Here is a 26,926-nt window from a genome sequence, read left to right as displayed (position 1 = left end):
CTAACTTAGACATATGTTGTTTTATTATTGGCTTTATAATGTTAGAACTACAGCAAAATTTATGCACTTGTTACCTGTAGTTCGCTCTCCAACAGAGTGCGAGCGCTGCGCTCTTCCTCCAGTTGACTGGTCAAATCCACAATGGTCTCCTGTGCTTCGAACTCCTGGAGTCTAGCTGCATTCACCTCAGCCTGCAATCTTGCCACATCATGGTTCAACTCTGTAATCATGAAATACTTTACAATGTCTTATATAATTTACTCTTTGTAAAAACTAGATCATTTATTTTTTTTTAAAGAATATATTAAGTAATTGTTTATACATTGAGATTGCATGTTAAGGTTAAATAGTTGAATTTTGTTGAATCTTAGTTTGTAAAAAGGTTTTCTTGGTTTCATTAAAAATTAATCAACTTTTTTGCTGTATTAACTTGAATACTCTGTAACGGAAAGCCTGAGAAATTTGCCTGCAGCCCTGAAACAAATGCTTCTGCAACCAAAAAAAGTAATTCATGAAAACCGCTGACTTGAGCTGTATTTAAAGAGATATGGTTTTCACTAAATATGGTTTTTTTTAATAAAACGATGGAGTATAAAAAACTTTCAGAATATGGTAAAAAAATGTATTTATTCATTTGGCCATGGATGTTGCTTATACAGATATTTATTTGAAGAACAATTTTTATGACTCAGGTGGTTCCACCAAAACAAATATTTTCATTGAAGTCCTTTATTCTTGTGTATAGAAAATAAATGTAATATGTCATTAGCAGTGTAATTTTCTCTTTTTCTCAACTAAATGTTATATGTGATGCCAAAAGTATTTTCCATGAATGTGTTAATAAAGAAAAATAGTTTAGTATATTGTCTAAAAATGTCTATTATGCTAAAAGTGTTATTTTTATTTATAGATTCCTCAGACATCAATTCCTTTAAACAATTTACTGTTAGATGTATTCTATTAGGCTGACATATTATGTATTTCTAAATTTATTAAGTTTTTGGATTCAACTATCATTTTAAAGTATACACCAAGATAATATGAAATAATTCAGCACATGTTAAAACATCTATACCTTGTACAGACTTTCTGAGCTCATCAAAGTCATCAGTGTCTGTGGAAACTCCAGAGTCAGTGTCGTCCGCTAGGTCTGCCATGGTATCTGGAGCTACTTGCATCACCCTTTGCACCAGAGCTGTGCTGCGTCGTTTGAGCTCTCTGTTCTGTTTGTACCACTGCACAAATACATCACAGATTACTACTTTGAGAAGTCATGGTGTTAGAGAAGCAAGAATAATACTCTAAAAGTTAATATTTTTAACTTTACACAGCTAAATAAATGTCTATGGAAGTTTATTCTAAAACTATCAGAGTTGTGTTGGTGGTTGCACTGGAGGCTTTAAAACTTATAATCCTGTAAAGTACCCACCCTGTATACAGAGATATTGTAGTTAATGTATGAAGCAGAAGAATAGGGCATCTTGAGAAAAGAATGCAGCTACATTACAAAGGTAATTCTGGAAAACAAGTCAGAAAGGTACAAGGCTCCTTGGGCAACCAAAGCTAAGGTAGTGGGACCAGGTAAACAAGGGCCTGAGAAGGTTGGGAAGAAAAAGAAAGAAGATGCAGAGCCATCTGGAGACAATATGTTGATGAGGCAAAGTACTCCGACACATATTCCAGAATTCTTAAAAGGCAAATATTTCCCTTTGATATCACACACAAGCAGTGCTATTTCAGTTTCTTGAAGAAGATTTAAAGTTACTTTTAGAACCACAAAAAGTTTCTCAATCACATTTTGTTGAATCATCTCAACATCTATAAACTTAAATGTTGAATTCATTCAGTTGATATTACTTTATGTAATAAATAAGTGACAAGTAAGGATAAATAATAGGTGACTAAAAGGGTGTAAACCTGTAGAATTTGATAGGTATTTAACAAGAAAGGTACACTCTAAATTCTGAAACATGACAACCTTGATTCCAGAGCAGAATTAATAGACTTTAGAATAAATATAACTAAACTACTGACTAATATTCTGCTCTAGAATCAAGGGTTATATGATGGAGTTGCTATATTTCCTACATTAATACATTTGTAGTCTTTTACAATCAAATCTCTTAAATAATAGATAATTATATCATAGTTGTTTATTAATGTTTTCATAAATAGAACGAACTCATAATAAGTAATTCGTAAAAAAAATGTATAAAAAGAAAAATGTTATTTAATTTATACATGTACATGCCAGGAACACCATGGATGAAGGATATGTACTTTTTCTAAACAGGTTTTACAGAACTTTTGCTAGACAGCAAAAGTAGTAGTTAAGGTTCAGTAAGGTGAGAGTAATTACTGCATTGCTGGTCTAATATCTCCCAGTGCAGAGTGTATTTACTGGAACTGAGTCAGCTGCAGTTTCATCACAAATAGTTGAGATAAGGCTATCAGTGACAGTTCCACTTATATAGTTTCTTCCTATATTCTCTCTGAAAATTCTACCTCAGGAAAACTTTAAAACTATAATAGAATTGGTTGAACTTTTATGAAACATCTTACGTTTTTATTATTGGCTGAGCGTTAGCAAAGCCTATCACTCAAGGGGTTGGAAAAATTTTATTTCTATCAGTATGATATTTCAAGAACAAACTGGCCTATAGATTTAAACTTTGCATTACGTTTCATTTCTATATAGGTAACACTGAGTCTGAAAATGGTCCATGTCACTCCATGGGATTTGGCTGAAAGTTAATGAACATTTTTCCATTGATATTCTTAGTAACCATGATGGCACAGAGAAAATCATAAAGTGAATACAATCATACGCAGTTCTAACTTGAGACATAGTAACACTAGTAACTATAGACTTAAAATGTTGCATTCAATGTCAGGGAAGCCTAACATGTGGCATGTGGTGTGGTGTGCATACTCCTGACTTTGATTTAAATAGCTAGTAACAAAAAACTGGATTTCCAAAACCTATCTTCTCAATAGATCATTCCTACTGATTCTCCTACTTATTTTCAGTAATATTACAGTTTTCCCATTTTTTAATATTTACTCAACACTTTTACTTATTGTTATAAATTTGTAAAATACTTTTGTTATGAGAACTTTACAATAAATGTTCACTCTGGAATGGCTAGTGATTTTTTTTTAATCATTAAAATAAATTATTTCCCACAATTCTTCAAAAACATACAATAAGTGTGTATTTTTAGATTGGATATTGAGGTAAAGAAATGGATCAAAAGGCCAAATCATTATATTAGATTTAAAAACAGCTTGGTGGATACACCAAAACTACATTGCATGAGTACAACTGATTTAGGCTGAACGTTAGGAAAATATTTAACTGTAGCAGTAAAAAAATCACGTCTGTCTATAAAATTATCAATTACAAAAATCTCCAGATGGAAAATTTTGCGATGAAGATTTTTCGAGTTACAATCTTTAAATTCATAGTACATGAGTTGTTAATTAGTACAATATACTGATTTATTTCTGATTACTGACTGCCATTACAACATAATTACATAAATCTTGGAAACTAAGAAAAATGCTTAATGAGTATAGATAGTATATATTAAGGTTTCACGGGACAGATATGGTTTGGTCATCTAGGTAGAAGAATTAAAAATGGTAATTATATAAAGTTCTTGGGTATAAAAACTTTACCATTACACTACGCTGATCTGGGTTTTTTATTAATACCAAAGCTGAGCCATATCAGGAAGAATGAATGATTCCTAGCTGTTAAGATCATAAATGAGGTCAGCATGCAGTGGTGACAAAGTAGTCAACACAATTATAAGCAATTCTATTGTTGAGGGTAATTGGTAGGAGCATTGTTATTGGTAGTCATCTTCAGGAGCGTTATTGTAGACCTAATCAAGCCTTATAAACTAACTAGATATTCAATATACAATACACTAAAGTAGAATTACAGAAACAACAAATGTTCCATAAAGTTAAATAGAGTGTTTAATAAATAAAAATGTAACTACGTACGAAAATAATCTAGCACTTAAGTACAATTATTTCATTTTTCAATCTATATTTATTAAAATCTTGAAAATAAGTTAGACTTTTTCTTTATTATTTGTGGAAATGATCCTACTCCTAATTCTGGCTATATTAGACAATCCTTCAATTTTTATTAAATAATAATAAATACTTTTCAAAATGAGTCACAACATTCTTGTTCCTGGTTATAAAAATAAAAATGATAATTACAGATCTGCCTGAGACACTACCATTATCACTAACAGCCACTTGGTTAGATCCTTTAATAATAAAGATCAAAATACAACTAACAGTGCTTTATTGACTTGCCTCCACGTGTAGTTGTTTCTTCACAGTATAAGAGAAATTGCTGTGAACATATAGTAAATATATTTTTCTTTTTGATGGAAGTATCAGTTTTGAGTACTTTGAGAAGACCAGGAAGATGATTTCATTCAATCTCTGTCTGTCTGGGTATTAGTTCACTGTCATGTAACTAAATATCTTCAGACATTTTTTTGAAGTTTCCCACTTTTGTGGCATTTTAGTTAAATAATGTATTTTTATTATACTAAAAATAGATTTAATAACTAGTTCTATTTAATATTTTTAATTTATAACCAATTATATAGCAAAGGAATTACACACAACCATAATTTTGAGAAAAGTTTCAATTAGGAAGTTGAGTAAGACAACATTTTGAATTGTGGTTAAAAGAGCCATTTTACAATGTAATTAATTTTTCCAATGTCTATTAGACTTCAATTTTCAGTTTTAAATAATTTATATATATATATATATATATATATATATATATATATATATAAATTATATATATTTGTTAGGTGGCCCCAGAGTCACTGTTCAAACATCCCACATCAGTCAGTCCTGTACGAGCAAGGTACTCAAACTGAAGCCACCCCTGAACAGGTGGCCGTCCCAAATTTTCCCTCTGGAGTTACTTATACTCCTGAGACCATTAAGGAAAGGACCACCCATTAGAAACCTATCTTGCTCAAAACCTCATGGCTCAAATAAGCGCAGGAAGAGTGCAACAGAAACTAAAACCAACCAGTTCAGCGTGGCTCTTCAGGTTAAGAAAAATAAAATATATAATGAAAAAATAAAATTTACCCCCAAACAAGTTGTAAAAAACACGCTCCAAAATGACAATTTAGTCAACGGCAAGCAATATGGAACCTTTAATATAAGTAGATGCCCTCCATTGAGTGCAAAATACTAGAAGATAATGAGACCTATGAGGGTTTTCCTGCAAAAGAGTACATACTGCACATCTGAAGACACTGCCTGTATCAGTCCTCCTCTACGGACCCTGCCGACCCCAGGAACCAACCTTCCAATACAAAATTCCCGGAAATTATAACAGGATGGAAGAGCCCCTGACACAAAAACTCCCAGGGACCAAGCTCTGGCCCCAACTGCCCCCTCCTGTTCATATGCAGGCAACTCGCAAACCAGATTTTTTTAGAACTCCGTCAAAGAAAAGAAGAGAGAATGAGGCACCATCAGGAAGACGAGAATATACATCAACTCCTCACTAAGGCCAATTCATCTATGACAGACTTTTCAATTCTCCACCAGAACGTTTAGGGGTCTGGCAAACAAAATTGACCATGTTAACCACCTGATTCAAACAACAAAGCCAGACATCATAATCCTAACAGAGCATGGCTTAAATAGAGATGAACTGAGCATGACAAATCTGATTCATTACACTCTCCTGACCCCACTTTAGCAGAGTAGACCATAAAATGGGTGGTGTTGCAATATACGCTAAAGACTGCTTAGCTGAACATATTGCTCCCATTGATGTGCTAAATAAGTGCAAAGAACTAAACTTGGAAGCATCAATGATAAAACTAAACAAAGGAAACAGCAAACTGTTCTTGCTTGGACTATACAGACAACCAAAGGCTAATTTAGATGAAGCCTTGGAAAGGCTTTCTACAATAATAGAAGAAACAGCAGCCTACAAGTATCCATTGATCATCATGGGTGACATTAATGTTGATATTCTAAAGACTGACATCAACACAGCTAAATTAAATGAAGCACTGGCCAATTTTGACATTGAGAGACTATCTATACCTCCTACCAGAGTAACAAACACCACTTCAACTTCAATTGACTGTGTCTGTGCAAATCACTACACAAAAGATTTGGATGTTGAGGTAATACATACTGGCATATCTGACCATAAGGCCCAAATATGCAACCTCAAAATTTCACTGCCAAACTCAACTCAACCAGGTCAGATCATCCGAACACTTCCGTGAGGAGAATATTTATCACCTGAAGTACCTCCTAGCAGAAAATAGCTGGCTCAAAGTTCATAATGCCATAAATGTTGACCAAGCCTATGAAAATTTCTCCAAAATCACTGACTGCAAACTATAGAGATGGCTTGCCCAAAAAAGAAACGAAGACCAAGAAAGAAGAAAAACTTAGATATGTATGACAATAAAGACGCACTTTTACTGAAGCAAGCCTACCTGCGAGCTCTCTCCAAATTTGAACTGACAGGAGATATTGAAGACAAAGCAATCTGCACTGATGCAAAGAAAAGGTACGATCTAAAACTAAAATCCCTGCGCAAACAAGCCACTGTAGAATACATAGAAAAATCTGTTAACAAACCAAAAGCTATGTGGGATACAATAAATAAGGAACGAAAGAAACAAGGACAAAGGGAGCCACAGATACAGCTGAAAGTGGACGGAAAGTTACTAGACGAGCCACTTGAAGTGGCAGAACAACTAACTAACTATTTCATAAAAGCTGCTGATTGAAGCACTAAAAAACAGTGACGTAACAAGAACTCCCAGAGCTAACCCTATCACATTCACATGTGACAAATATCTTTCAGAGCTGTCATTCACCAATCCTGAAGAAGTATCAAAAGTAATTCAAACATTTAAAACTGAAGTGGTTTGCGGGACTGGATGAGGTTCCCTCACAACTTGTAAAAATCTGCTTCAAAGAACTAATAACTCCATTACCCAGCATAATTAATAGATCATTTCAAGAAGGACAATTCCCAAGTGCTCTTAAATGTGCAAAAGTCTATCCTAAAATACAAAAAAGGCTCTGCAACAGATCTAACTAACTATCGACCCATATCTCTAGTTTCCACTTTCTCTAAAGTAATTGAGAAGGTGGTCCCTAGCACGATTAATGGATCATCTCGAAGCTAAGAGCCTGTTAACTGAGAAGCAGCATGGATTTGTAAAGGGGAAATCGACCACAACAACAATAATCAGCCTCAATGAAGAGTGTAATTGAACAGCTTGAAGACAAGAAACCGGTTACAGGAATACTTCTTGACTTCAGTAAGGCTTTCGATTCCCTAGGGCATGATCTATCCTCTTAAAACTTGAAAGCTCTAGGCATACATGGGACAGCAAAATCTTGGTTCCAATCATACTTGAGTGGATGCTCTCAAGTAGTTGAAATAAAGTCTACATCCAACAACATGGTACAATTTGTAAAATCCAGTCCCAAAAGAAATAACAAGAGGAGTACCTCAGGGCTCTGTTTTGGGACCAGTCCTTTTTTATTTTATTCATCAATGACATGCCACAACATCTTGGTAATCTGAGCACCTGTTTAATGTATGCTGATGATATTACTCTTTGTAGTTAGCGGTGAATCAGCTGCTAGTTTAAAGGAAAACTCTTCCCAAAGTTTGAATAAGGCTTATCAATATTGCAGGGAAAACGACTTGGTTGCAAACACTACAAAAGCCAAGCAGATAATTTTTGGAAGGAGAAGTGTCACACTAGGTATAGACAATGTAGTACAAGAAGAGAAAGTAAAACTGCTAGGAATGACGATTGATGCAAAGCTCACTTGGTCCCCCACATTGACAACTTGTGCAAAATAGTTTCCTCTGGCCTATACGCTGTGCAAAGACTTAAACAAATAGGTGATATCAAAACTGCCAAAACAGCATATTTTTGGACTAATTGAGTCACATATTAGATATGGTCTAATTATTTGGGGTGGAACCTCAATCTGCACCATGGAACGAGTGTTGATCCTGCAGAAAACGAGCTGTGAGGATACTTGCAGATCTGCAGCCACTACAGTCTTGCCGTACATCTTTTAAAGAGCTGGGAATCATGACAGTGGTTAACCTCTACATACGAGAAGTGATCATGTATGCCGAAAATCAAGATCCACCTCGTAACAGCAACGTCCACCAGCTACCCCACCAGGAATGCTTCATACTTTGCAACACCACAACATCGGCTCACTCTATCGAGAGACAACCACTCTACATTGGCTGCAGACTCCACAACCATCTTCCAGATCAACTGAGAAGAATAAGAGGACAGAACCTGAGAGAGAGCTCAGCAAATGGTTGGCGGAACGGCCTTCCTTTCTACAGCATAGCCGAGTTTTTCAATAACAATTGAACAATTGTATTTTGTGAAATATTTTTCATTGACTTAAGTATATTTTAACCTCTGACAAGCAATTGTTAACAAACTTCTTGTTATTCTATACTTTTTGGAAAAACAGTATTGACGCCCTTTGTATTTTCTCTACGATATAACAAATGAAGAGATTGATTGATTGATTTGTACTTGTGTGTCTAATTCCCATTGACAGTTACAAAGTCAAAGTATGCTACATGAAACTGTTATATAGCAAGTTACAATGCCACTTATATTTTCTATAACATTTGAAAATACATTGTTATGTTTACTTCACAATTTTATTACAACGATTGATTCTTTATGATGTTGGTAAAGCACAAGTTTGTTTCTTTACATTTTGTATTTTAAAACAATTAATTTGTGTCTATATATATGATATTGGGATCAAAAGGGTTCAATTTGAATAATGAATATTTACAATGAACATATTCTGAGGCTCTGTTGCTAATTTTTATTTAACATGACAGTTAGCTCTGGTCTTGAAAGGTACAAATATAGCACAGAGTATTTTATTTATGTTACCGCAAGTGTGTAGGTTAGGATCCAGACAGACCAATAATATTTGTGGCCAGACTGTAACCGCTGCCAGAGTATTACAGAGTTGTGACTTTTGGCAGGGCTCTTCTCGAGAAGTGAATGAAACTTTGCTAAATACAGCGTCTTGACGTCAACCCTCCGGAAGTTGGTAAATTTGTCTACCACTTGATCGCTTTATTTACGTCACTTGACTAATTGGGATCTGGAATATGTTTCTTTTAGTTAAGGTCAATGATCTAGTTCTTTAGTTGCCAAGGATTTTTTTTAACTAAGTAAATAACTGACATCTTCTGTTGAGTTTACTGTTATCTCAGCCATTTCTGAAATAACCTGAAAGAGTTAATAATTTTTTAATCCACAGCATTTCACAAGTTTTTATGTGTCATAATTTAAAACTATTTTTAGAAATTCAAATCACAGTTATAAATAATAAAATAATATGATTATAGTAAATATATATTGATTGATTTTTTAGATATATATCAAAGAAAGGATTCTTTAAATTGCTATAGAAAGAAATGTTTTCATATGTTGATGAAAAACATATATTATAGCTTGTAATTGTATAGTAAATCAAAATTTGAAGTAATTTATACAGAAAATTCTTTACAGAAACCTTAGTATTCCCTAACGAAGAATGTTTTTGCTGCAGCCTGTTTGATCGTCTCATTCATATAATAAATCCTTTTTGCAGGATCTTTGAAAATCTATTTTATTTTTTACAGTAACAATATAAAATTTTAATTATATAGGTACAAAATTAATGGATAGACACAAAATAAAAATAGCATTAAAAATGGATTATTAATAATGTTCTCTTTTTAATTATTTTATATACAGTATAAACAACTATTTGATTTTAAAATATTTAAATTTTATTTTTCCTCACACTGTCAACAAATTTTTACAATTATACTGTATACTACTAAACAAGTTCAGACATTAAAAATATTATTTTATGGCTTTTACTTCTTATTTTTTTCTTTAAGAGATAATTACAAACCTTTTCTTAAATGCATAATTTTGTAAACATTGTGAGAGGTAACCAGTAAATGTTTTATACCTCAAAATAAAACCTTTATTACGAAAAAAGAAATGTTTTCCAACCCTGTTCACAAGACTGCATATTGCTTTAGAGTAGTAACTGACTGGAGTGAATTATTCAAGAGGTGTTCAAGGCTACCACGATGACATCATATGAGGCCTGTTAGTTGAGTGGCTGGAAGGACAAAGTTGTTATGCAGTTGCAAATATAATGGTGAGAAACACATTGTCTATAACCTGTCTTGATACAGGTAATTGAGATAACAGTATTTGAAAGAAAACTATGTACAAAATTTACGAAAAATAACATGTTAGTGTTATACACTACACCATTAATATTATTTATTGTACACAATCTGGAAGGTGAACAACAGAGCAAATTAAATTTTACCTGTGATGCTCTTTGCATAGCTTTCTGCATGGTCCCTGTTTCCAGCTCATACTGATTTTTGAGTTGATCATACTCTTTGTATACTGCCTCTGACACTGTAAAGAATGGAAAAGTGAATGTGAATACTGTGGTTGCTGTAAAAGATATAGTCATTACAGATTCAGAAACAAATATGTTAAACCCTACATTAAGTAAACAGTAGATTTTCTATTCAGGCTAATAAAACCAGACTATAACTTAAGAGTCCTAAGATTATTTTAAGTTTGGTAAAGTTAAAAGTTATAGTACCCATTTATCAGACTTAGATTTCCTACAGAAGAAGTTCAGTATCTATTCAATAATCAGAGTTTTTCTGGTTGTTTGTAAAAGGTTGAATTATTCATATTTGATGCCTTATAAAAGTATACGTATACATTAAAAAAGTCTTTTTTTTATGACTGAATTATGTTTTGTAAACTACGTATACGGTATTGCATTTTCTCATGTAACCATTTTTAAAACACACATAGGCAAAAAATTAAAGAAAACCAAATTAAACTGTGGAATCCCATATTTGCCAGTATATCATTGGTCAATATTGTCAATGAGATATTTTGTAGAAACAATTTCATCTCAGCTAGTAACAATAAGAATATCATTGATACTAACTACATGTTCCTCGCTTCTTACATTTACATTATCTCGTGTATATAAAATAACAAAAAATATTGAACACTTTGTGAATGGAGCACTACTTCAGTTGCCATAATGTACCTTAGTCACTATAATTGCCATAATGAGAGTTATTGCTAACTCAATTGTACTTCCTCTTTATCTTAAATAAATAAAACCCAGGGAATTAAAAGATAAAAACAAGAAGTGCAAGGGGGCCAAGAAATATTTCTTGTCATAAGCTTCAAAATATTTAGTAGTCTCTGGAGAATTGGTCAAATTTTGTTTAATAAAGGATGTTGCACACTCACACTTGCGAAGTTGATTCAGTTTAATGTCTCTGTCAGCCAATTCCCTTCTCGTACTCTCCAGTTCTCTCTGGGCCTGACTGTACTTGCGTTGTAAGTCTTCATGGTCTCGAGTTACTGTAACACAGCACACCACCAATTAACTCTGTAAAAAAGGCAACTCTCAAATTCAATAAAAAAAATTGAATGGCATCACAAATGTATATGATGCCTTACTTAGGAAACATACAAGGTACAGAATACAATAATTTTTATACCTTGATAAAAATAATTTTGTAATAACAAAGGGATTGTGATATTTTCATTAGACTAGTTAATGTTTGTTGTAAAGTATTTATTTTTATGCTGCCCATTTTCTAAAATTTAGAAATAGGGGTAAATTAAACTCTAAATGGCAGTCTATTTTGAAATATCAGTTGAAAGAATTAATAAAAGGCTACATTACAATGTTAAAAAATTTAATAAAAGTTGTTATACTGTCTCCATAACGTTTAATTTCAAGTACTAAAATAAACAAACCCCCTCTAGACCATAATTACTGGTGTTTTAATAAAATGCATCTAAAATATCATCACAGCTGAACTCTTATCAGAATATTAATAACTTTTCTCTTTTTTCAACAGATGCAGCTTTTAAAATCTAAATTGATATTTTTGATTGTTTAATTAGGACAAGATAAATCTATTTTTTTTTAAGTGGATTAAGATTCTGTATTTTGCAACTTTTATTTTAGAACAAGGGATCAAATTTGTTTTCATATCCATAACAGACTTTAAATTATTTGATGAATTTACCCCACTGGTTTTATTTTAATTTTCATTAATCTAACACTTACATTAAATGTTTGTTTAATACAACAAAACGTAATCTATGATTTTTAAACAACTAATTTGTAGACAGGAAACTAATATATTTGTATATATACATGGTGTTGGTTTTTATTAATTTGTTTATTTCATTTTATTTTGTGTATTTCGAGATATGGTTGAAATTTTCTTTTAGTATCCACCATATTCATTTAATTTACTTTCATTGTGTGGAAGGAAGGGGGTTGAATCATGGAGGACTTGAAATGCGTTTTGTTTCCATTAAAACATTAATATATTGCAATTATTAAAATATTTAGATGCAAAAATGTATTATTTGTAAAAACAGAGATAATATAGGTTGTACTTCAAAATCAATCATATTCATAAAATAATTTAATTTAAACAAAGAGATTCTCATCAGTTCTAGGCTGTCTTATGAGATTTTATACAATTTCATTTGTAGGTTAATATGTATAAGGTTATACTTCTAGCATTGCAATTAGAGGATATAATATTTAATACTGAAATGTGATATTGGAAGAAGATATTGGAAGAAGATATCCAATATTCCAAGAAGATATTGGAAGTTACTATGAATAAACAGGAAATAATATGTAGGTAATAAATAATATACATGAATAGATAGACAAGTATATTTAGATTAAAGGTCATAAGGAATTCGCAATACACCAGTTTAGCAGCAAGGTTATGTAGTAGTTACAGACAAGCATGCAAGGTTTGTTTGTGTTTGTACAAGGTACAGTATAATCTCATCTTAACTGAGTTGAGAGTTCTGAGAAATGTCAGATGCTCTCACATCTACTTCAAAACAAAAAAAAAAACCAACAAACTATTGTGTTCTCATTAATATTCAACTTTATATCATAGTTCTATAGTAATAATTCTTATAAAGTTGGATAGAATCAGTCTTTGATAATACAACCACCGGTAACAAATAAACACACATTATTTGTAAACCTTATACAGAATTATAGAAAACAAACTATGAGTAGAATCTAAAGGTTGATCTAAATTTTAAATGTTTGAAAAAATAGTTAAGGAACTATTACTGTATTATTTTAAAAAATCCATAATTTACAATTAGAATCAATTACTGTACGAACAAACTTAGCTAGCTTACATGGTGTCATGATTAATACCTAATTTTTCTGGTTCACACTGCTTCAAAACATTGCTTATAGAATTAAATTCTTGAAATATTTTGATGTCACTAATGAGACATTTTGTCGACAGGTGTTAAACCAATGATACACATCCGTCTATCCAGGTGAGTTGAAAGCTTTATTGTGAAGCTTCACCAACTTATGACCAACAATGATCAATGGCTTTTTTTTATTATAGGCTTCCAACCATTCAACAATACTACTTCAAATGAACATTTTATTGCCAAATGTTTCTTTAGTATAACAAATAGGAATCGTATTACAAGTTTTATGAAAAGATGAAAAGTGGAATGAGTTTTATAATTTCACACAAAAGAGAATACAGGGTGATTCACAAAGATATGCAGAAACTACAGGAGTTAATTCTATATGTAAAATAATTAAAAAAGTATGTAAATAAACATGGGTTCGGAAATGCTTTGTTAGGGACTTACGGCTAGCGAAAGATTTCACACGGATTTCAGCTCACATGTAAAACGAGGCCTTCCTGAAATTCTGGTAAGGTAGATAAAGGGGCAAATTTTATAGTAGAGATTTAATTTTTTAATGGGTAATTAACAAAGTTATTGTCAGTCAAATATAAAGGTGTGTTGTACTGTTATGAATAAAAATTAATTTAATCAAACATTCGCTTCCTGTGTAATTTATTTACACTCTTTTGTTCAGAATAAAATGTTCTAAAAGGTTTATAACAAATTTTGATCTATTTCTTCATGAAAGAACGTGAAAAGTTATCATTGCCCAAAGTTGTAAAAATGTTTTTTCACTCCATTTTTGAACTTCACACTGGTTTTTTCAAAACCTATTTAACTTACAGTTCTGGGATCTGTGTTATTCAATTTATCAGGTCAAAAATCATAAAAAAGATTAAATTTGTCTTATATATATCATATAATTTGTATTATATGTGAGCTGAAATACATGCAAAATCTTGCACTAGCCGTAACTCGCTAACAAAGCTGGGAAGATGTACTGCAAATACCTGGTACTCGTGGGAATAACGGAAGAAGCAAAAACAACAAACTACTCCAAAACTCAAGAGGTATGTGGTATTCAAATTGAAGAACTACCAATTGAGAATCTAAGAGTGTCTGAGTTGTCCACAATGGAGGAAAACAGGCTACTCTTTTCAAAAATTGATTCAGTCGGAAGGTCCAAAAAAGAGGGACTCTCAAGAGGCAAACTAAGAAGGCGGAAGTTAGAAAAGGCCTGCACAAGAGGTGAGCTGATAATCCCCTGAAAAAAAAAGAACGAGGAGGTGAGAAGAGAAAAATCCAGCCCTGGTAAAACCAGGCAACAAAGCTGGTTCCTCAAAAATGAACTTGGGTGTTGCCATGGTCCCAGAGCAAGGTGTTTTTCCTTCCTCCAAATCTGTTGACAAGAAACAACAGTAAACCCCCAACTATGCAGGTGAGAAGAGGCCGCAATCCCAGCTGACACCTGAGAAGGTAGCAAAGAGCGGGAGAAGAAGAAAGGGGCATGATGAAAGTGTTACCCAAAAGAAGACACCCAAAACATATGCAGAGAAGGTCTCTGTGGAGAAGCTCGCCATTATCCGGCTCGAACACCTAGAGGCTGGGTTTGCTTTCAAAGGCAAAAACGTTAGAATGAGCAGCTGTCATGTTGAAGGTGGTTTGTTGTGTAAACACAGAAACCAAGGTGTGGCTGTGGAAACAGGTTCAGGAGCTGAGTCATTTTGAAAGGATTCAGTTGGAAATGGGTCACTAGTTCAGCGACAAGATCACTAGAGGATGACAGCAGTGCTCCAGATAAACCTGCACCGCAGCAGAAAACACAAGAATCACAGGTAATGAGGGGGAAGATAGTTGTGCTTAGGAGCCAATTGTCCTCTTATTGTGCCTGAACCAACATGTGGAGTTTCATACAGCTTAGCATGGAAGTCGGTTGCCAAGTGGATGTTTTTTAAACATAAAAAAACATTGGGAAAGAACTGAGGGGAATGTCCAAGCATAGCAGTTGCTCAATGGACCATCAAGGAACATTGCAAAGATGCCCTAAGAATGAGTTGAACAGAAGTCCGTAAGATGTCTAGTTTCATTACAGGACATTGGATATTCTGAAGCCATTTGAACAGAATAGGAATTCATATTCAGGAAACTGTGCAGGAAATGTGCCAAGGCTGGTGAAACAGCTGAATGTACGTTGTCACAGAGCAAATTCTCAAGATCCTTTGGCTTATTTAGGCATACTAAAGAGGGATTGGAGCAGGTAAGCACTGTACAGAAGACCTCATGGTTTTGTTGCACTATAACCTGGGATTTGACACAGCTTAAACTTGAAAGAGGGTGCACAATGAACCGGATGGCTGAGAGGCAATTACCAGGCCTATACGAACCTGGCCAGCTTGTTATTAAAAAAATTGTACTCAGATAATGTATAACCGTAAAAAAGTGGAATACATTAACAGTTAAAAAAAAAAAATGTTAATTCGAAATTTTTTTCTCAAATACTTTTTGAGCGAACAATTACATCCATTAAATACCATACGAAATAAATTGTCAATATTTCAGTTGACACAAAATTTCAGATACACAATTGAGTCCACTACAATGTTTCAGATTCAATCTCAAATCACCTGATGAGACAATGACAACACCACTTCATTTTGATTACTTTTGTTTGTTGGTCAAGGTGTTTCTGATGTCGAAACGATATAGAGAAATCGTTTTGAGCTTCTTCGTCGACTGTTTTGGACCTCTTCAGATAGGTATTGATTCCAGATTCCAGGAGTCAAATCTGTCACAGCGTTAAACTTCAGACGCTGCACTAAGTGGAAGGTGAACTAGAGCTGAACTGAACATTCTTATTGAATCAACCCTTCCGAACATTTCTCTGCATTATGTATGAAAAAAGTTATTTTCATTAAGATTTGAATTGCTTAGTCAACAACAGAAGCTATTATGCATAACTGTGTACACTTATTTATTATTTTTACTAATTTTGCTCTGAACTAATTTAAATCTCAATGCACATTACAAAATGTGATACTAAAATGCAATACCTAAACGTTTGTACTTAGGCTACTACCTAGTATTAAATTTGGCTGTTATCTGTATCATGTCTGCAATTTAAATGAACAGATACCAAATAGAGCAAGGAAGTGCACAGTGATGCAGGTAGAAGCAAGTTGAGCATAACAATGAGAGTGGTATCCTGCAACCATCTGCATTGCTGGTGATGGAGTATGGTGCAGGTCATTGACTCGGTAATCTGGAATACACTGGAGTACAACTGGTGCTCCAGATGTAGTAGTGCAGTTTCAGTTAAGGTATTTCAGTAATCTAGGTCATGTAGATTAGTATAAAAAATATAGGGCGGTTTTTTTATTAACTATTTATGAATGTTCATGATTAAAAATTAATTTTAAAGAATTGAAAGATATTTGAAAGTAGGATTGGCATTGCTGATTATTAAAAGCCGAAGCATGACATTTTGAGCGCTGGTACACGCACTTATTCGCCAACAAAATAAGTTAATTAAAAAAAGAAAAACCGATGTCGAGTATTGAAGAACAAAATCACATCCTTATTTATAAATTTATGCCGAAAGCCGGAAGTGGAAGCCACACATCAACCGCAACATTTTTTGTTTCACCTATAGAAAGTGCAATGTACGTACACGAAATGTCAATACGGTGATGTATTTGGTCGATCTCGTTTCGTGAAAATATCAGTGTTAATAATCCACAAACATCCCGTAATAAAATGAAGAGAGCAAACGATTTTCATAAAAATGTATTTACCGGTATCTTTGGAAATAAAAAGTAAGGTACTAACAATAGATTAAAAGAATTTTTAGTTGTGTTCAAATTAGTCAGTCAATCTGTGATAAGAATAAATTTCTTTGTATTTCATTCTAATAAATAATGATTTATACGATGTGTGCTCGTTTTACACTCATTCTGTATTCTGTTTACATCGTATTTTGTATATATAGGCTAGCAATTCTCTATGCGATGGCGTTTCGATTTAAGCTGGTATGCTATTAAAACCTACATATTATATGCTTTAATAGTGGTTTTAGATTTACTAATTGAAGCAAACAATATGGTTGCATATTACAGGGCTAGTAAATTAATGAATGATACGATATGCAATACAAATGGGACACAACCAGGCCACGAGGAGGCCGACAACTACAGCTGTGACGTAATAACCATTTGCCACAATTAACCCCTCCCCCTTCCACCACAGCAACACAGCCGGAACAGCACAACCACGTGGTGTGGGAGCGAATGGCAGACACACCACGCCGCTGTGCCGCCGCAATTAATTACAACCTCCTCACAGTTTTTGCTGACCACCGCCGCGCCGCGCCACAGTATCGAGCTATGTAGGAGAGGTAACTGGATCCTCCCAGGTGTGAAGTGTACGACTATGTCTATAAAATGACAGACCGCACTTGGGTTACACTTACACAAGCACGCAAGGGTCTGACTGTCTCAAGAATGTTTTACTAGAGCAAGGACAGATCGTTCAGAGGGTCTTGTTCTTGAGGTGTAGGCTAATATTAGAAATCTTGTATGCAAAATATGTAAGAGTAAAGTTTTGCAATACTCAAGTGGCAAGTGTTGTGTTGTATTTTTATTTGGGTAAGTTATCTAGGCTAGGTCCCAGCCTTACAATCGGGTGGTGGAAGGTATTTCATTTGCCGTTGAATTTCGATTCTACATGGCTTACAAATAGCGATATTATAATCCACACCAAAATATATTTCTGCAATACATCGTGATATTTTCAGTTTTTTCTTTTTACGTTTATTAAAAAAAACGAATACTTTTATTGATTAAAATTGTGTATCTAGGTCAGTGGTATGGTATTCAAAAACCAATTCAGAAAAACTAAAGGGTTTAGTGGGTTTGAAAATATATTGTAGATGGGCTTCACAATGCCCACGTCGCCGGTTGGAGTAATTAATAACATAGCTGCACACAGCCTGTTCCACAACCCGGTATGTTGTATTGTTCACAAAGATAATATTGTATCATAGGCAACTGAAAGGTATTTATTTTCCAATGTAAATAAATTTTTAGGTCGGAAGAGGCATTCCTTAGTTTTAATACACAGCTCCTGCAAAGAGAGGGACCAGCACTGAAGAGGGAAATATTTGTTCAGTGCTACGAAGGATCCTTAGTTTCTGATATTTAAACCAAGGATACACGCACCAAACAAATTAATACATATTGTGTGAACTGCCCGCAAGAATCACACTTATTCCTAGAATGTTTTAACAAAATGCACTAGAAAGTCGAAGAACTACACTGTACTTTTGAATTTGTAACAATAACAATATTTTTCAGGGGTATCAAAGTCATTTAGCTTATACTAAGCTAAACATTGTTTTCTTTTGATTTATAACACTTAGGGAAATAATAAATTGTGGTACAATTTTAGTTTTACTAATAAAAAATGTTTTCTTAACTTTTACAAACATGGTGTGGCTGCAATCGGCTATTAAAACAATCGGAAGCGTGAGTCACTAGAGGCTTATGATGGCGTAACGTGGAAACTGTGCCGGTTGTAATCATACAACCTTAGTTATCTCACTCTTTTCCCACAGGAGACAATACTGTATTTATACCCCAACATTATGGGATTTCATTGGGCTATGGTTAATATAATTAAGCATCTTATAGTTGTTCATGTATCTTCTTTATTATTGAGTAGTGTACTTTTTATAAATTATCACGACCTCAAAAAATATCATGGCTGGCAAAAGGAATTCTCATTTCTCCAGAGAAACGTGCATTCTTACCTACATTTTCATTGACAACTAAAATGATATTTAGAACATAGTGGAGGATCTATAAAAAAATCATATGTGCAGCTTAAGCCTATGACATTAATAGAGCCTTGGGTGAGTGTGAAAATCTGTCAGTCTGGAAAAGTATTAATAGTTCTTCTCGAGATATAGGTAAAAACAAAGTTAATTGTAATTAAATTAGAAGGCAAAATTGAAGATATGTATTACTTAGGTTATCCTTTACCGTATGTGGTTCAATTCCCGGGGAGGTCAACAAATATTTGCAAAAGAGTTTGAACTGTTCCCCCGTAAAAACATTTATTGTGCTCTATTAAATCCCATTGGTTTTGAAAGAACTCCCTAAAAATAAGTAAATAAATAAAGAATAAAAATGTCGTAATATTCTAAGACCATAAATACGGACGTATAATCGTTTATAATTTAAAACCTGTTCTTGTTGGATAAAACTTAAATTCTCGCCAGTACAGTTGATTTGTTAACACATTTTTTTATTAGCTCAAACTTCGGCTTTGATTGCTTTAGGGATCAAGCAAAGTGTATTTACTGTCTGCTAATATTACCACATGACATGTGTTCACTGAGAAACAATATTTAATTTGAATTAGTTTTAGTTGAAAATCACGCAAACTTGTATTTTAAAATTGGGTTTTTTACATTTTAAACAGTACTAAATAACAGAATTTACCGATCTGTATTGTTGGGAGGACGGATATTGAGTGGGTGAAGAGCGTTAGGCCCGCACTTGTTTTGCTCAGGGGCCGAAAACCCTTGATACTGCCCTGACTGCAAGGAGGAACAGAAGAGAGACGTCGTTGGTCAGTTCAGAGGATTCCGAGGGTGTGAACTGAGACCAATAATACTATTAGTCGAAACGTGAGCGAATCTATATTGTGTTGATTTCATCTCTGTCAAAGCGTTAAAAACATTCATTCGATAGAAGTAAACTAATAGTAAGCCTATAACCAATAGAACATGACAGCTTTGAAATATATTGTCGAGGGTTTTAAAAACACTTTCTCATCCAAATTCTTTTTGCACATCTAGTTTTACTACGCACAAAAATTAATTGCCATTCTACATCCTTCATTTTATATTTTTACAAATTTTTCAATTCTTCCTAAAATTTACCATAAAACAAGCACATCGATTCACCTAAATACAATAGCATCCGGTACCACACCTTTGATTGCAGAATCCCTTCAGATGGTTGTAGAAACTTTGCAAATAGTTTTTGCAATCCAAGATTGTACTATCGTGTGCATTGCGAATTCAAGATATTGAGAAGTACGTTTCCCAATAAGTGCGATTACCATTGGTAGATGAACAATGAAGGGGAAAAGACGCCAAATAATCATCGACCGTAGAGAATGAGAATGATTGATTTCTAATCAATGGTTGTAATAATATTACGGAGTTGCAAGTTTAAATTACTAGCATAGTTTTTTATTACCACTTTTTATAACCCAAAAGCCTTTGTCTGGATAAAAAAGCGTTTCCACAAATGAATCATTCGGGTTCCAAGGTCGCTTATCTTTCTTAACGGCGTTTCCCGCATGACTAAGTAGTAAGTACCATGTGTCACCAGAGTATGAGTGGCGAGGAGAAATACCAGAAATGAATGCTGGAACAGGTTGATAACGCGATGCGGCTAGAGGCAGCAATGATGATGATGATGTCACCCTATAACCTCATCGCAGATAACAGAATATGGAGACATGCAGTGGTATAGGGCCTTGAGACAAACAACTCTGAATGATACATAATGCAATGATGTTTACTTCAAACAGTTCTTACCACTGTTAGGTCCAATTTTACAAAGACCAAACCAAAAGTAGATTAGTTCCTGTTTGTGTGACAAATTCTCACCTAATTTTGTTTTTTTGTATATAAATTTTAGAATATGAATGTAATGTAAAAATTATTCTTTTTATGTTATCGAAATTGCTGGTACAGTATGAAGACCTGTTTGCAATAGTCATATTTGAAACGAAATAACCATTCTTTATTTTTTAACTCTCGAATGCAACAGACGCCTTACGCGCTGGATCAGATTGATACTTGATGTCTCACTTAGTTCACAGCTGCAGTAAAGGTGTTAACAGGCAAATTTAGGACCACAGGGCCTTTTATTACACAACATACTGTGCATGTTATAAAAAACGAATCAAATACTAAACTAAAAAGCTATACAATTTCTTAATAACAATTAAAAGTTTTGGTCACGTAGGAAACCAACCAGTGATTTACGAAATCATCACGCATGCGCACATCCGTCAATGGCACAATGCAGGGAACTTAGGACGAAAACATCCTGGCCATCCGCTCTCTGTTATCTTCAGTCCAGCCACGAACCCGCCACGGCCTTCAATGGATCTAATGGAGAGAGAGAAGGATTCAACAAGCGGCATACCGTGACTATGAAAGATTTCTCAAAAACTGTTGTACTGGGGTGAAGCATACGTAGAACCATTCATATCCTGCTTTAGTATAGGATGAGTGAAGAAGTTGTTGAGTTTATGACCAGAAACACCATAAAATAAACCGACACAGCGAAGTTTCGGAAAGCCCAAAAGAACGCAATGAAAATCTTACCGGTCAATCCAACAAAATAGTTTTAACACGTATTTGATTACGTCACACAATTGTTCTCAGTTTTCTTACATATTTGTTTAATATTTGGCCAGCATGCTTATCCATTTAAGAGCAATGTAAAAATGTTACAATCTTGTTTTTATCTTTAATTTTAACCTCAGTACCAAAAAGAACTTATGTACCAAGTTTCAGTCTCTAGGACTTAGAACTTTTCAATCGTAAGGAGCAGGTGACGACACGATTTAAGGACCTGTCAGGTCCTTAATACACCTTAAATACGCCTATATTTTATGGTAAATTACAAATATTATAATTAATTACCTAATTAGTACCTAGGCGAACAATAGAGAGGCAGCGCGTGCTAGACGAACGTATATTAATGAGTCGTGTGCCGCTTACGTGAACAGTGGGACGGAAAGCGGAACAAAAACTGGTCACGAGGGCAGAAATCATAACGGGGATGTGACCAAGACCATGGTCACGGTCACGGTTGGTTACCTGGTCATGCGTAACAAAGCGCTCCTGATGACCTGAGGCTGGAGTCAACCAACAATGGACAATCGGTAAATCTTCCATTACCGGTTTTAATAACACTTCCTGAGCTCGCGTTTTTGTTGGCCGCGAACATGAACGAGATACAAGCACAACATTCTGTGTAGCCTACATTATGTACTAGTAACACTCATTCAATTATGAGGAATTTCTTTCTAAATATATATATTTGGCGCATTTTGGTTAGTTTTAACATTATAAATCATTTATTACGCTTAGTTTATAATATTATGATTATTTTATTAACACGTTGCACGATCTTTCACAACTGCCGCCGTGTACCCAGTTGGGTACACACCGGACTTTCGTAAAGCGCGTCGTGCGCCCGATGGGGTACACGTTGCTATGCATTTCCTTATTGCGTTTTTACTGTTTGCCTTTCCTGGTTTGTTAAATGTGATCCCACGCTTAAATAAATAACCCAGACTATCGTGTGCCTAATGTACAGTAAATTCATTTTTGGTACCCCTTGGGGTACACGGAGAAACATTAAAAAACATATTGAAATAATTATTTTGTGCAAAATTACGAAGCCTACATACTGTTCTCGTTATATTAGACGTTTACCGTAAAAATAACTATTACGACTTTTTGCCATCATTACTGAAAAATCCGACGGCAAATAAAAATGTCCGGAAATAAGCTGTTGTCATGAACGTGTTAACTGATAATTAAACATTGGTCGAGTAAAAAAACCATCACTCATCCGCATATCTTATGTTATGCTAATTCCTAACACAAACACAAGTACAACATTGATAAAATCACAGAGATATTTTCCACATTAGTTCTCATAGCGTAAGTATATTGCTTGTGTCTTACAAGATTCAATTGTTTTAGTTTTCCTGCTTTTGACTTCATCAAAATGCCTTCTGTTTTCTCCAACATTCACACACAATTAAAATGTGTTTAATGATCTTCCGTCACCAGTCACAATTAAAACAACGCGGCGATATGGAAGAGCTCGAATTGAAACGGAAGGATTTTATCTTTTAATGACTTTCGCTTTTCAATCCGATCTGTGTGAACCGTACAAAGATTTATTCATATGTCGAACCTTGTCCAATAAGTAAGCCTACGTATTTTTTATATGTAGTTAGAATGTTTGTAAACGTAGCTCATATGTCTCCACTTAAGTTAGATAATGTTTTGTGAACATTAAATTTTTTAGCCATAACAAGAAATAATTTTAGTGTACTGGTGGTATTAGAAAAGAAGTCTACCTTAGAGATTTCGACGGAATTAATTATTTCTGGTTATGTTTCTTTACCGCCGTTTGCTTCCTATCATATAGTATTATAGCACTGCAATCTTAAAATCCGTTGAGCAATTAAAATTCCCATGTAGTGGCTTTGTCCTACTAGTTTGGCTATATACTCGTACTTACCACACAATATGGAACTTTTAAAAGCCATTAAATCATCAATAAGATAAAAACGTAGATTTGTGTTAAAAACTTCAGTACGTTTGAATTTTGATCACAACTTAAATCATAACTTAGATCACCCGCAATACAAACAATTCCAAACTATTTTGTTGTTAGAGTACAATAACCTCTTCCCTTTTTATTTACATTTTCCTCCAGGTTACTTTGATTCTCAATATACTCACCATGGTTTAGGTTTGAAATTTGAAGATTCTGTTGGGGGGTAAAACGAATGACAAAAACAATCAGAACCGGTTCGGCCGGTCTATCCATCTTTAGTGTCGCCCGACAGAACACTGGCATAGCACTGTTGTAAATTATATATAATCGAAATAATAACCATCTTTTTTATTCTACACAAATCATTTTTACTCTTTAGTGTATACACACCCACATAATTATACTATACTTACTGCATACCTTTTCAGACGGATGACACTGTATAGTTATAATTACTTAAATTTTCCTTGTACTTTACCACAAATCCTCATATACTTACTTTCATAATTATAAGATCTATAATAAGGGCGTGAATATGTTTGAAGATTAGTATTGTTCTTATGATTGTTCCCAAAGCCGACTATCTTAGTGGAGTAGTCTATAAAGTGATTCGTTACTATTCAACGCTTTTAATATTTTATTTCTCTCCAGGTATATCAGCCTCGAAATGAGCAAAAGCAAAGTAAATCGAACCAAACTGTAGGCCTAGGGCACAAGGATTGTCTTGTTACTACTAAAAGGTTACGTTGAGTTCAAACGTTTTGTCCAGTTAATCAATCAGTCCATATTTCGTTTTTAACTTTCAAACGGTGCACATATATTTTTGTGCTTTAATAGGCACACTGGGGTCTACTGGGCCCCATTACAAAAAGACGCCTAAAATATAAATATAAATAAATTGCATTTATATAAGTTTTGGTTGTTTCCTTACACCAGTAGTGTGTGCGTGTTGTATATACTGGTTAAAGTCAATAAATATAACCATTGAAAATTTTTTCTCGAAAAGTGCTGTAATTTTGAGATAAAATGTAAAGTCTGTGAATATAAAAATCGCCAAAATTTGATCATAAAAATCTAGTATAATTCAAAACAAGGTTTTTATAAAATTGTATAAGTTTTTGATTGGCTAGTGATTAAAAATTGTCTTTGGTACACGAGGAAAATTATGTAAATAATTAAACAATAACCTCAAAATGAAATTACAACCAATATAATCAGATATAGACAATGAGGGAAAACAAAACCTTAAACGGCACACAGACGCCCACTGGACTCCAAGACAAATAAAACGTTATTGTTTATTACTCAGTAGACAGCTGGCAAGTAAGGAGGCCAGTGATGTGGCTTAAAGCCTAGTGATGCCAAATTAAATCACATGGGTACTAATCACATCTCCCATGAAAAACGTAACCTCCCCATGGTATAGTAATTACAAACTGAGTAGAAATAAAATAGTAACGATAAATAGACTAAGAATTGGACATGCTTGGGTTAATGAAACCCTATTTAAGATAAATTGTTATTTCACTCCGTTATGCCTCAAATGCAATGCAGGTTCCATAGAAAGTCTTCAACATTTAATCTTTGATTGTGTGCAATATAACGACTTCAGACATGAATTGCTCACTAAACTGAAAGCGAAGAAAATAGATCCACCTTATATATTGAAAGATCTTTTAACAAGCTTTGATATGGAAATAATACTGGAAATTGTAAGTTTTCTTAAATCTATAAATAAGGTAATATAACAAAAATAAAAACACAAACTAACACAACTTAAGTCTTGAAAGTGACGTTACATACAAGAATGTTTATCGAGGTTCCATGCTCAAAGTAAGCAGAACCTGCTGAAACTCAGCAAACAAGAAGAAAGAAGAAGAAGAAAAAAAACGTAAACTGAGCAATATAAAAACGAAATTGATGTGGGGTCCTAGCAGGGACTCCAGTGTGCTCTCTGATGGTTAAAAAATTGGAGTATGAACGGCAGCGACAAACATTGGGTAAGATATCTTTCTGTAATTTTATAAATTTATACCCGTCTCTGAGTTATAATATAGCCAACACAATAAAGATAAGTAAAATAAAATGTGCTTTTTACGTAAACATTTCAGATCGAATCTGACAGCTACCTGTAATAGCAGAACTGTCGGGTAGTGGTGAGCCAAACATCTACATCATATACCTTTTCGACAGAATGAAAAAAACCCTTGAAAAACTTTTATACTTTAATGCTTACTTTCAGTTACCTAACATTATTATATATACTTCGAATACAAAGAGTAAGGTATGAAACTAAACTTAAATAATATTTATTCTTAGGTGGTTGCTATTTACCAATGTTTATATCATTTTTACACCGTATTTATTAAACTAGCCTCCAATGTGACTAAATATTTTGGTAATGAAAACGTTACTCTTAATAAGTAGCTGAGCGTTAGCGAAGCCTATCACTTGTGGAACTAAAAGATCCATTTAGATTCAAGTAAACGTTAAAAATCGGTGACAAGATTTGATTTCAGTGCACTCTTATGCTGTAGCACCCTCCCTACCTTACAGGAACTTTTATTATTTAAAAACTATTATGAAATCTAACTTTATCATCAAAAATGTAAATGTGGCTGAGCACCATTGAAGCCTATCACTTAGTAGTCTGACATAATTTCTTCTTTTTAATGTCTGTGGGGGATGTAAATACCTATTTCTGTATCATTTCTGTCTGTCATTATTTAATTGCTATCTATTATGTTTATCTGACCACAGGGCATCTCGAGAAAAAAGAGCCATAGGATTGAAATTGTGCATGCATCTTAAGCGAAACCTGTTACGCGACACGTGGTGTTCTTGAATAATTATATGTCAAAATCTACGCTTTTATTACTCGTTATATTTATTTCAAAACATACTTCTGGGATAACTAAATACTGGAATGTATCATTCACTTATTTCAGTTGTTGGAAGTGCGTTCCTTCCTAAAAAGAACTGCAACAGTTTGTAATGTTGACATTTCTAAATATTTTTATTTTAAAAATAACTCTGCATCTGCGTTTTTTGTCCATGAAGAGACAGAGTGAAGTGATGATTAAAGTGATTGCGATACTTGAGCAACTTCACTTGGAATGATTATTATATATTTGTCTTTTGTTCAGAGCATTTTATTTTAAAAACTTACGTTTGTTG

The 26,926-nt window shown here is 33.8% G+C and overlaps 1 protein-coding gene across 1 annotated transcript in view; it reads right to left on the bottom strand.

Moving 5' to 3' along the window:
* The window catches only part of LOC124359741 (shootin-1-like), a 66,151-nt gene that overhangs the window by 7,715 nt on the left and 31,510 nt on the right, over positions 1–26,926 (bottom strand). Inside the window, exons 3-6 of the mRNA XM_046812739.1 lie at positions 11,406–11,519; positions 10,444–10,538; positions 1,076–1,235; positions 75–220 (exon numbers count right to left, since the gene is read on the bottom strand). Of these exons, the coding sequence (XP_046668695.1) occupies positions 75–220; positions 1,076–1,235; positions 10,444–10,538; positions 11,406–11,519 (515 nt within the window). The remainder of the gene's footprint in view (positions 1–74; positions 221–1,075; positions 1,236–10,443; positions 10,539–11,405; positions 11,520–26,926) is intronic.

The sequence above is a fragment of the Homalodisca vitripennis genome, chromosome 4 (genome assembly GCF_021130785.1).
Source record: "Homalodisca vitripennis isolate AUS2020 chromosome 4, UT_GWSS_2.1, whole genome shotgun sequence".
NCBI classification, from domain to species: domain Eukaryota; kingdom Metazoa; phylum Arthropoda; class Insecta; order Hemiptera; family Cicadellidae; genus Homalodisca; species Homalodisca vitripennis.
Note: the sequence above shows the minus strand (reverse complement) of the source record. Positions and strands in the feature narration are given on the sequence as shown.